General features: G+C 43.3%; 1 protein-coding gene across 1 annotated transcript in view; it reads right to left on the bottom strand.

The window, feature by feature from the left end:
* The window catches only part of SNTB2 (syntrophin beta 2), a gene marked incomplete at both ends in the record, with an annotated part of 94406 nt that extends 87966 nt beyond the window's left edge, over positions 1-6440 (bottom strand). Inside the window, one exon of the mRNA XM_084257629.1 lies at positions 5795-6440. Within this exon, the coding sequence (XP_084113755.1) occupies positions 5795-6440 (646 nt within the window). The remainder of the gene's footprint in view (positions 1-5794) is intronic.
* Positions 6441-12744: the final 6304 nt, after the last annotated feature.

Here is a 12744-nt window from a genome sequence, read left to right as displayed (position 1 = left end):
GTTCATTCCTATTCTCCTCACTTCTATCATATGTCATGCTCATTTTAGCATTTGCTCAGATAACCCTTCAACTTGGACCAATTTCCATCTACAGGGAAGCAACCTGTCCTTCAAGCCTCAGATCAAATCACCTTTTCCCCATTAAGTCTATTCAGCTCTTCCATCCCCAACTGATCAATACCTTCAGGGAAGTCTTAGAGTACCACACATCTTATTTATTATTCTGTGTGGCTGTTTTCTCAATTTCAGTCTAAGTTCTTTGAGTTGAGGGGCCACCTTAAATTTCTTTTACATTCTGGTCTCTAATGACACACTGCAACATGCATTATGCATAGAAGATGCTCAAAGATCTGACGGCAGTTTGGTATAGGAAGAAAGTACCAGACTGGAATTTATTACAAGTCCCATCACTAATTCATTAAGTGATGTAAACAAGTCACTTAACCTCTCTGGTCATTAATTCCTTATCTTTTAAATGAGACTTAACATTTTTTTAATTCCGGGTAAGGTATTTCATCATGCCCAAAGGATACATTAAAATTTCTCTCCTAAAAATCATTCTGCAACGTTTGGTAACTCACTTAACTTTAGTGAACTGTAGTGTAATTATCTGCAAAACAAAGACAAACAAGCCCACCATCTTAAAAAAGTCAAATGAAAAAAAACAAAAAAAAAAACAAAGGTCAAATGAGAAAATTCAGGCCTGATCACTCTTTCATTTTTAAGGCATCTGTTTTAATTAATTTTTTTAAGTCCTGATAAAAAAAGTAAGGCACTCTTGTAATGGTCTCATTTGTTAGGATAGTGAGCTAGGACACTGGGCCAAGGACACTGATTAGATCCTTGAACAATCAGCTCAGAACAGCAGGACACTGTTCCATGGCCACAGGCTATGCCTCATCTTTTATGTACAAAGACACAAAGTACAGTAACCTTTATCCTGGAAGAACTACACAGCAGGGAACATATCAGTGGAAGTTACTGAGTTATCACTTGAGATCTAAATTAAAGCCTGGATATGGCTTCGAAATATGTTCTTACCATTTTCATACCCAGGCTATATTAGAATCAATAAATGTGTCATATTTTGATAATCATTTGGAGGGCACATTTTAGCACGAAGGGGATATAATAAAAATAATATGGTTACAAAGACCTAGCTTCTCATATAAACATATGTAATCATTCAAGTGAAACAAAGAAACCGAATCACAAAATGTCCTGGTAATGTAGTTGGTTTTTTAAGCTAGATTAATGAAAATACAAGCTCTTTCAAAGAAAATATAAAACGTTTTCAGCGGAACACTCTCAAATTATCCGACAAACGATGAAGACAGCAGAAATGTAGGGATCCAAACTAGCTTCTTTAACTTAGCAGTCTAATAATGTCAGTGGTATTTACCACATGTCCCCTAACATACACAAAAAGAGCCATATTGTATATGACACTCAAAATCTCAAAATGATCTAAATACTAAATTTTTTTTCAATTAAATTTCATGCCAGTCCACTTTCCGTCATTGTGACACATTTTTTTTTTCCCAGTAGGTTAAAAAAGCAATATTCTTAGAATCATATTTAGGTAATAAAAGATGATTTTCAAACAATATTCCAAAGAGATTTGCTTCAAAAATATTAATCTATTCTCAAATATCCAATCTTAAACTGGACACTTTTTACTATTTTCCCTAACTTTCTCTGGAATGCCTTATGATGTGTAGTCTATTCATGTTTGTTGAAACAGTCAATCTCATAACTCTACACATAGAAATTTTAGATGCTCTCTGGGTAGACCCTATTTCTAGCACACAAGACACAATAAATTCAGCATAAATATTTGATAAGTTAGTAGTTGTCCCTTCATGCTTACAATCTGTATTGCTAATAAAAAGGCTATCTATTTTGCATCTTAGTATCAATTACAATAGCCACTGGACAAAACTATAACCAGACAGTTAAAGACGAATGTTATGGTTTTGAGTACTAAGTGAAAAGAGGAAAAATCAAAGGGATGGCAAACGAAATAAAATTAAGGAATGAAAAAGTTGACCTAGGCAAAAGATGATAAAAACAGGAAAACAGGATTAGAAAAGGGAATTTGCATCTAAGAAATGTAATCATTCTTATTCACCCAAAACAATTTTTTTAAGCATGTATTTCTTTTCAAGTAAGATGGAACCTTGGATTTTAACACTTTCTTATCCTAAATATCAATATTTTGAGAGTGCCTTTGTTAATTTATGGCATACCTTCATGATCCAGTTCTACTTTCCTTATTCATATTCTATTTGAGCCAGGGGAGGTTGCTATTCACTACTTTATTTCTAGTCCTTAAAAAAGCACTCAGCATATAAACTGTCAGATGAAAAACTAACCTTTAAGGGAGATAGTATCACTCTCCTGGTGTTACGGATGAGGAAACTAAGGCTTAGCAAGGTTGAGTAATTAATTTGCCTAGGTTTACAAAACACTAGCCAGAAACAAACCTCATGTCTGACCACAAAGTCCTCATACCTTCACCGGGGAGAATAACTTAGTGCCTTTCATTTGCTCTTCTTCACTTAGGACAGCCTGGTCTTCATAGGGGAAGGCTCAATTCAAGCTTCAACTTCTCCATCAACCTTTTCCTGAGCATCTTCAACCTCTGACCACAAAGGACCTCTCCCTTCTTTATGCTATGCCCTCTCTAGGGTTCTATAATAAAAGTGCCTTTAACCTTTTGCAGTGTACTTCCTACTTTATCTTTCCCTTTTATTTCAACTCTAAACTTCCTGAAGACAGGGATCTGGTATCTTCCAGTGGCTCTGGCACATGGTAGAGTTAAATAAACATTTGAAAAAGGAATGAATAATCCCTCCAAATCCCTGAGATAAAAAGGATTCCCTTAGCCACAGACAACCAGAGACTACAACTTTTCTTTCCTTGGGGGTGGCAAGAGCATGCCTGAAATTCCCTGCCTACACCACAGAAGAGCATTACTGTGCTATGTTAAGGCCATTTTTCCAAGTTTGGAGACACCTAATGAAAGGACAATACAGTTCCAAAATATTAAGGGCTTAGCACTGTCAAGCAGCCTACCTTCAGCAGTTGAAACAACAAAAATATTTTTAAAGAAAATAAAAGGGGGGCCTACCTGGATGGGACATCAGCTCTAGAATAATGTTTTACCAGTTCAATTAGTTTTTAGTGATTTTTGCATATTCTAAGTATTTTATTTTTTATATCCTTTGCCTGGGAAGTGCTATTACATATTTCCCCACCCATGTAAGGACAAAACTCGTCTTTTACTAAATGGGAACATGACTCATCTCTGCCTGTGTCAGGTAAAAAGACATTCAAGAAATGTTGCTATGCTGCCATTTGTAAACTCGCTTTTAAAAGCACAGGTAGCATATTTTAAACTAGTGACTATTGGGAAGCATTTACTAGGTGATTTTCATTTAATCAATATGAATACCAAGTTCAACTTACAGCTAAACAAAACCTGGGTTTAAAAAAAAAAAAAGATAGGGCCTCCCTGGTGGCGCAGCAGTTGAGCGCTGGGTTGTGAAGCTGCCCGCAGCCTCTGCAGCGCCAGTTCGATCCCCGGCTGCTCCCTGGCCACCGGAGGAGGGTCCCGCATGGCGCGCAGACCTCTCCTGCCGCCCGCTACTCCCTCAGCAGTGTACTTCGGTCCTTCTGCCTGCTCTGCTCCCCGCTCTGGCGAATTCTCTCACCCTCCCGCGCTTCTGACTGTACCCAGTGCATGTATAAACAAAAAAACAAACAAATAAATAAATAATAAAACATGCCTCTATTAAATAAATAAAATAAATAAATTTCAAAAAAAAATAAAAAAATAAAAAAAAAAGATATTTAGAGTTGAATTGCCTGTGCTTCGCCAGTGAGTACTACATAAATAGTACTACATACATTATTCTGATTCTAAGAATTTATAACCAAATACATAGCTAGACCATTTCAAAATACATATTTAAGGTAACTTTTTTTTTAAGATTTTTTTTTTTTAATTTATACAAGAGCTGGGATACAGGCCAGAAGCGCAGAAGGGTGAGAGGATTCACCAGAGAGCCGGGAGCAGAACAGGCAGATTGACCAAAGACACTGCTAAGGGGAGCAGTGGGTGAGGCAGGAAAGGTCTGCTGCGCCATGTGGGTTTCTCCCTGGCTGGCCAGGAATTGAACCCGCCCTGCAGAGGCTGTGCACAGCTTCACGGGCGCAGTGTTCAACCCTGCTGCGCCACCAGGGAGGCCCTAAGGTAACATTTCTTAAACATATGCACCACTTAACCACAATCTATAATTTTACTCCTTTTACTAACAATAATTTTTGAAGCGTCTAGCCCTACCTTTGAGATATAAATAGGATTTATAAATAGGATATTATAAAGATGGGGCACTGGAATTTTACAATTGGAGCACATTAAACCATTTACTTGCAAACTAACTTTTTTTTTCCAATTACTTACAAGCAGGTTTGAAAAAAAAAAGTGAAAATCATTTTGCCAAGTAGTACTCCTGGCCGATCCTACCCCCTACTCCCCACCCCCACCCTTTCCTTTAGGTTATTATTCTGCCAGGAATACCCTCCTGACTCATCTCTGCCTGTCCATTACTTCCTTGGAGACCTGGCTCAAGATTCAACTCCTTGAAAAAGTCCCCCTCTCCCCGACTCACACCAGCTCCATTACTACTTCCCAACTTTACAGTCCCTTGGCATTCACAAAGAGCTTGCACTGCACAATCAAGAACTTGTAAGTTGTTTGTATTTTTTAATCCTTTCCCCAAATAGAAACACATCTTCTTTTATATTCTCTTCTAAGCCACAAATGCTTCCCGAATGCCTGAATCACCAGAAAGAAAGTTCATGGCTCAAAAATTTCTGAAGCAAACTGACTTCAGATCACACTTACAATACTCTCCCACTCCCAACACGAAAGGGTCTTTCGAGAGGAGACTGAATTTTGACTTGGTCCTACAAAATTCATCCTAAAAGAACAAGCAGTAAGTCTGGCTATTCTTGAGATTTCACATTTCAGGTTTCTTCCAAAATGCCTTAAGAGCCTGGAAGTTGCGCGCCTGTGAGAGGAGGAGGAACCTGGCACCAGCCTCTTGCAAAAGGGGCAAAACTCTAGTTGGCAGTAAATGTTCAAAACACGTGAGCCTCCACTGTTAAACAAGGCTCATTAACTCCACAAACTTGCTGTTTCAGCTTTCTGGCTTCACTGGAGGGCTAAGATCTCCTTCGGTTATTGTTGAGAGCCAACGATGGGTTAAATTCCCATAAATTACCCAGCGCTTTGGTGGTTTGCCCAAGCATACCGCTGGCATCGGTGTAGTTGGATTTTAAAAAAAAAATTTTTTTTTTTTTTAAATAGACCCGCCCGCCCGGGGAGCCAGAGGTGAGGGAAGAAAGAGCCCAGCCGGTGTTCTCCGAGGGCAAACCCAGCTCTCCACAACTCCAGCCGCGCGGTCTCCCTCGAGCCCTCCGTGTCAGCTCCCCGTGCAGAGAGAGGCGGGGCTCTCGGGGCCGCTGCTTTTGACTAAATCCCAACCGAGTCTCCCTTGGCCACACTTTTTCGCGGCTGCCCAACTTTTCCTGCACGGAGCATCACTTTTTCCACACTCGGAGCCCCGGCACCCCCGGGTCTGGAGAGCCGGGACGCCAGCCGAGGCGAAGGCGCGGGCTCCGGGGGGAGGGAGCGGGCTCGCCCGGCCGAGGGCGCAGAACAAAGTGAGCCCCGCGCCCGCCCGCGCCCGCCCGCGCCCGCCCCACGCGCGCCGGCCCCGCTCACCCTCCAGCAGCACCTCCTTGCCCGCGCGCTTCAGCGCCTGCACGGCCTGGTCGTGGGTGGCCTGGCGCAGGTCGGTGCCGTTCACCGACAGGATGGCGTCGCCCAGCCGCAGCGCGCGGCTCTGGTCGGCCGCCAGCCCCGGGAAGATCTTGGAGATGAGGATCGGCATCCGGTTCTCGCGGCCGCCCTTGATGCTGATGCCCAGGCCGCCCGCCTCCTGCTTCACCACCCGCACCCGGCGCACCGGCGGTGACGCGCCCGCCTCGCCCGTCGCGCCCCGCGGCGGCGCCGGCGGGCTCGGGGGGCCCAGGCCGCGGCTCGGGCTGCCGGGCAGCGAGTCGCCCGCGCCGCCGCCGTTCGGGAGGCCGTTGAAGGCGGCGGCCGCCGGCCCCAGCGCCGGCTCGGGGTCGGCCGCCGCCGCGTCGCCCGTCAGGCTCAGGCTCTCGCCGCTCAGCTCGGCCACCACCCGGACCCAGCGCTCCCGCAGCAGCAGCTCGACCAGCCCCGCTTTGGTGGCGCGCGTCCACACCGCCATGGCCGGCCCCGCTCCCGCCGCGGCCACCCTCATTCCAGTCAGGCCGCCTCGGCGCTTCCCCCTTCCCGCCGAGGGGGCGGGACGCCCCGCCCCCGGCGATTCATTATTCATGAGGCCACGCCCCCCGGGCGGGGAGAGGCTGGCCCAGCCGCTTCCGGGAGACTGAGGAGTCGCCCGCAGTCCAGTCCCTGCAGCGCACCGGACGTGGGCAGCTTCGGCAGCGTGAGGCTCCAACTTGCGCCCCCCCTCCCGCCCCCCGCCCTGAACACCTGACCTCTACCGTGCAATTCCCGGAGCTGCCTAGGCAGGGAAAGCAAAATCAGCGTAGAGAAGCACTTGGCAAGCCTGCAAGACGGGGTTGCACGTTCCCTCATGCAAACCCTGGGCTCCTTCGGTATTTACTGAGCGCACAGGCGTGTGCTCTTTTTGAGGCCTGCAGATGAGGCGCATAAACTACCGCAGCTGAGCGCTTGGCGGTCTAGTGGAGGAGGGAAACGGGGAACCCACCAATCTGTTGTGATGCTATGTGGTTAAGCAACATGTAGAAAATACTGAGAGCAGAGAAGAAATACTTGGTTGGGCATGGGGTCAGCTTCACGAAGTTGACAATGTAAGGTGATAACTGATGAGGTAACTGCATGAGCAAAGCTCCAGAGGCATAGTCGCAGCATGCAACTCTGTAATCACCTGTTTAATTACCCGTAATGCAGAAAGGGACCATTTCTTCTTCTCCTCCAGCAACCACCACAGGTAAGCCTCAAACGTAGTGGCAGAATGCAAGTTTCTTAGGGACGACACAGGATATGAATGTGAAAAACCTCATATAAGCAAATATGGAAGAGTTTGACCTTGGCTCTGTAGATCTGACTCTCACCCTGGAAGCCATAGTCTTTAGTTGGGGTAAGTGTAGAGGAGCATCCCCAGAAACTACTATACTGCAGAGCCTGCAATGGCTTTTATCCAAAGACAAGCGATACAATCTACCTGCTTTTTCCAGCTGCATGGACTGAAAGAGCTAAGGAAACTGAGGCCCAGAGAGCCAAAGATACTGATCCAAAGTCCGCAGTGAGTCTCGAAGCCTCCTGGTCCAGTGCTTTTTCTTGACTACATACTGCAGATCTTTAAAATGGGGGAGGGGCATGATATAGAAATCACCCTGAGACCTTTCACTGAGAGATTTCAACAAAAAACATGAGGTCAAGGTGCCTCCTACTTTCCTTCAGTACTAAAAGTGAAACCCCCATATTTTCATGGGAGGGGAGGAACCACAAGCAGAGGGTGTGTATCAATTCCTGTAAAAGGGTCTGTATCCTGCTTCCTCATGAAATACATGTTGAAGCTAGTAAGACATATCCATGCACCACTCTGAATACATACTCATGTGTGGGCAGAAACTTCCAAAGAGTCTCCAATACAGGAGTTAAAACCATAAAAATAGACTGGAAAGCACCTAGAGCCGAAATGAAAAAAGAATTAGAAAAGAGACAAGTAGCTTATTAAAAAAAAAAAAAAAAAAAAACCAACAAAACACAAAAAACAAGCGTATAGCAGAATTCTCTTTGTAATCAGTGGAGCAGGCTTTTCCAAGCTGCAAATGTCAGCAGAAGCTCAAACCTCCAACCCTCTCTCTCCTAAATCAACTGCAATGAGACCAGCCTGCTGTTCTGGCAGGCCCCGATGTGCCCGAGTGCACCTGCAGTCAGACATTTCTGGCTTTATTCCAGCAGAGGTGTGAGCCCCCAGAGGCCTGAGTTATGTGAAATTTCTGCTTATTGGAAAGCACTTGGCAGCTGATTTTTTAGAGTCTGAACATTTTAATGGAACACTTTTACATACATAATTGTGCAGATATGAACACTTGAGGACACCTTTCTTTGCAAAAGGTGCTAACCCTGATCATTTTTCCCAAAAGTATAAGATCTTTTGGTTAGTGGAGTTGGAGGAAGTCATAGGTCTTCCAACTAAGTAGTAAATGAAGGCACTTAGATAAGAGCAAATTATGTAACAAAATACTTAACCCTGGGAGAAGATGGTAATGGAGATTGGTGTTTAGAATGCTTGGGGGACTTTACATAAATAATTTAAGAAATATACCCCTAAACTATTGAGCTGTTTTTTGCAATGTCCATCAGAAACTGAATTAATTTTCAACATCCTTTGATCATTACATTCAGACCTGCTAAACTCATCCTGTCACTGTCTCCCACAGATGTCTTGTGTATTCCCACCAGTCCTTCCTCCCAATCACCTCCTGCCACTTTCTACCACTTTCCCATCTAGCAAGATCTCATCCCTGTTTTCTCTGACTGTCCAATTCACTGGAATTTTTCTTTTGAACAATTTTATTTTATGCCTGGCTGGTTTGCCCATATAAATTATAAAATACAGGAGGGTGGAGACTACCCATTGACTTCTTTTTACTTCCCACTATTCCAAAAATAATGCCTGGCAGAGAAGGAACTCATTAAAGATGTGATTGATTGAAATTCAGTGCCTCCTGCACTGTAGTCACTTCAAATAATCCCTCTGAAGGTTACTGGTTCTTTGCAGAGTGAAAATTACCATCTAGGAGATCTGCAGTACACAGTGGAAATCTACTTACTGTGGATAATGAAATCTGAAATAAAGAGTCCACATCTGTTTCCACGGTTTCTTAGGGACAGTGAGACAAGCTTAGAAAATTTTTTGAACAGGCAAGTTATTTTATCTACCCCTGAGACAGGAAATGGCTGAGATAATTCCTAATAACCTTTCATTCCTTTGACCTATCAGTGTGTATTCTCTTCTGCTCAAGCTATTAGTTTACTATTTCTCAGAACAAGGTAGGATCATTGCTACTTTAAAATGAGGAGGTTAGGGGCCTCCCTGGTGGCACAAGGGGTTAAGTCTCAGCTCTATGAAGCTATCCGCTGCAGCAGCCACTGCAGCATGAGTTCGATCCCCAGCCAGGGAGCTAACCCACATGGCGAGGCAGACAGACTTCTGTCTTTCCTGCTGCTCTTCTCAGCAGTGTATTTCAATAGATCTGCCTGTTCTGCTCCCCACTCTATCTCTGGTGAATCCTCCTAGCCCCCGCACACTGGCCTACACCCCAGCTCTTGTATGCATAAATAAAGAAATCTTAAAATAAATAAAATTAAATGAGGAGGTTAGACCTTGAAATCTGACTACAGGGCTGAGGCTTATAAGAAAGGTTGGGGGTGGGGGTGGGAGAAAAGGAGGCAAGGGGCCCAGTGGACTATGGCTGAAGATTATTGGGGCTTTGGTGGAGGGTTTGACATGAAAGCATACATTTACAGAGGTGTGAACCTATACCCCTAGAACATAGAGTGTTATAAACCACTACCTCAATAAACATAATTTTGAAAATATAAATGTTAGGCAAAATAAAAAAAAATATTTAGGTGAAATAAAAATAAAATGTGGTTGGATTAGTTCTCAGTTCCATCATTTCCTACAATTGTATGTCTTAGGCTCTGAGTTTCTGCTCTCTCAAAATCCAGTGGTGTTTTCTTATTATTCCTTTTAGTAGATGTATACTATAGCGTAATTAAGAGCACAAGGTTCAAATCATGGTTGGGCCACTTAATAGCTGGTATGACAATGGCCAAGGGACTGGACATGGGCCTTCAGAAAAATTCTATCTTCTACATGTGTTGTTATAAGGGTTGACTGAGATGATGTATGCAAAGCACCCTGGCTGCCTCACTAAGAATTCTATAAAAAAGTACCTGCTGTTATTAATACCTGTTGACCTTCAGCAGCAGCAATAAAACCTTTGGTAGCAGCTCTGCTGCTGAGAGCCTATATTGTATCTAGGAATGCATCTGCCACAATACCATTTGATTCCAGGCTTTAAAAGGGCAAATGGCCAAATTAATTTCGGTGACAAACAGATCTTGTATAAAGCTACACTTTGGCTGAAAGGGAGTACATATTGCCAAGAGTCCGTCAAAGGAAAGAATTAGTGGATCTGGGGCTGGTTCCAAGGTTTGAGTGTTGTGTAATTTCATAAGGAAGGAGAGCCCCAGGCAAAACTGCAGCCCTTAGCAAGCCTGAAGGTCACTACCACAAAGGCAGCCTGAATCCAGAGGAAAAAAAGCCAGAGCTGCTCAATTACAACTAAAGAGGAGGCCAAAAGGGAGAAATAAGCTGGTAAGATAACCAACATCCAACTTTGAAAAATTACCCATGCAAAACTCTTCCCCAGTTAGAAGACAGTGCAATCAATTGTCTCTTTCAATGGACAAGAGCACTTTACCTCTGGGACAAGTATCCTAAAATGTATTTTTTTTTTCCCTCCAGCAGAAACATGAAGTAAAAGAGGGAAAGGTGCATAAATCCTTTAGCTGATGCAAGCACATTTTAAAATTCATCCCGCCAAGATAAATCACTCTCCATCTGAAACCCACAAAAATGGATTAACTATCTCATGTGTTATGACTATGAAAACCCACATCTGCTAACCACATTCCTAATGAGAAGCAGCTGGTGACAGTTTTGTAGCTCTGTGACTTTCTTTTTAGGAAAATATTAGCAAGGACATACTAAGCAGAAGGTTAGTTTTATTGCATCCACTTAGTTATGGAAAATCACCAGTGTCTTTTATTGACACTTGTGGAAATTACGTAATTTGCCATGAAATTAAAATAAGGTCCAAAAATAAAGACCCACTTTCCCCCAGTACTAGTTCTTATAGCATTTCCAGTGCCTCACAATAAAACTTGAGCATTATAGTCAGCCTAAGCTCTCATTCTTCATATACCATTGAACACCAACTCATGTTTATCAATGCCTGCGGTATTTTTTTAGGCCTTTGTCTTTAAACTCCTTCCTAAGATGGTTAATGTCACAGCCACTTGGTGGGGATCAATGGACCACTTTAAGAACCAGTTGCCGACTTTGGACATGCCTCAGGCAAATACACACTTCTGTGGAATTCAGCATTCAAACTTGAGGTCTCAAGAAGAGCCCCCTGCAGCCCTTCCAACAACTTACAGGTTGAAGTCCTAACCCACAGTATCTCAGAATATGACTGTATTTGCAGACAGGGTCTTTAACGAGGTAATGAAGTAAAAATGACACAGCCACCCACATAGGGGAGACCATATAAAGATAGGGAGAAGGTGATCCTCTACAAAGGAGAGAGGCCTCAGAAGAAACCTACCCTGCCAATACCTTGATGTTGAACTTCTAACCTCCACTCGAGAGAAAATAAATTTCTACTACTTAACTCACCCAGTCTGTGATACTATCAGGCTAACCATGAACCAATATAGACTCCAAGACTAGAACCTCTACAAAAGTCTGTTCTTTGCCTCCCTAATTTCAGCCCTTCTGTTTATGTATACAAATGTGCATTTTCACTGCGTGATCCCTTTGAACCTTGGTGATTTGCAACTGTTTTTCATTGGAAGAAAAGTGTTAACCCCACTCTTCAAGGCCCATTTGTACCTGGTCTTAATTGTCACCACCCCATTAGTTTACGGGCTTTGTATTCAAATTTTAGCTTCTCCACTCATTTTCCTCTAGAAACTGCTCCTCTAGCCTCATCCAAGAACCTCACCTGTTCCTACTTGTTACCAACTAGGGAAGCTGTCCCCCTCCAGTGGCCATGAGAGAGATATGCATGCCATGGTGGGGCTCTGCCTGCCCTTCTAGCCTCATTTTCCTCCATTTACAAGAATTCCTGTGTTTTAACCATATGATCTACTGGCAGTCCCTTGGATAGGCTGTGCTCTCTCCTTTGCACTGAGAATGTTCCAGAAATGCCTTATTGCTAATTACCACCCAATTCTAAGAGTTATGAGCTCAAGGATCATCTCCTAACCCTACTAGTTAGGTGTCCCTTCTCTAGATTCATTTCTAATGTACCATCATTGATCCCTTGGCTTTTCTCCCCAACTAGGCTGTGAGCTTCATGAGGGCTGAGATCATCTTTCACCTGTTGTTGCTGCATAATAAATGCAAGTTAAGTGAGTATTGAGTTCTATAATTTCCTTAAAACAAAGGGCTATATCTGTACTGTGCAATATAAGCCACCAGTCACATGACTACTTAAATTAACATTTAATTAAAAATTCAGTTCCTTTGTCACACTAACTCAATACTAGCTCAAGGTGGCTAGTAACTATCTTAGTGTACAGCAGAGATACAGAACATTGTCACCACCACAGATAATTTACTGGACAATGCTGGTCTATGTCATAAAACATCTTGAAATATGAAAAAGACAACATATTTAGAAAAACAGAAGACGATAAGCAAATAATAAAGATCACAAAAAGAAACTAGAAGAGGGTAAGAACATGCAATTGACACGATTGGCCAAACAGCCAAAACATACAGACATAAGCAATCTCATTATTAAATAGGGAAACACAAAATAAAATACTTTTCACCTACTAGGTGGGCT

Source organism: Talpa europaea, assembly GCF_964194135.1.
Source record: "Talpa europaea genome assembly, chromosome: 16".
Taxonomy (NCBI): domain Eukaryota; kingdom Metazoa; phylum Chordata; class Mammalia; order Eulipotyphla; family Talpidae; genus Talpa; species Talpa europaea.
The sequence above is the reverse complement of the archived record's forward strand: the minus strand, read 5'-3'. Positions and strand labels throughout refer to the sequence as shown.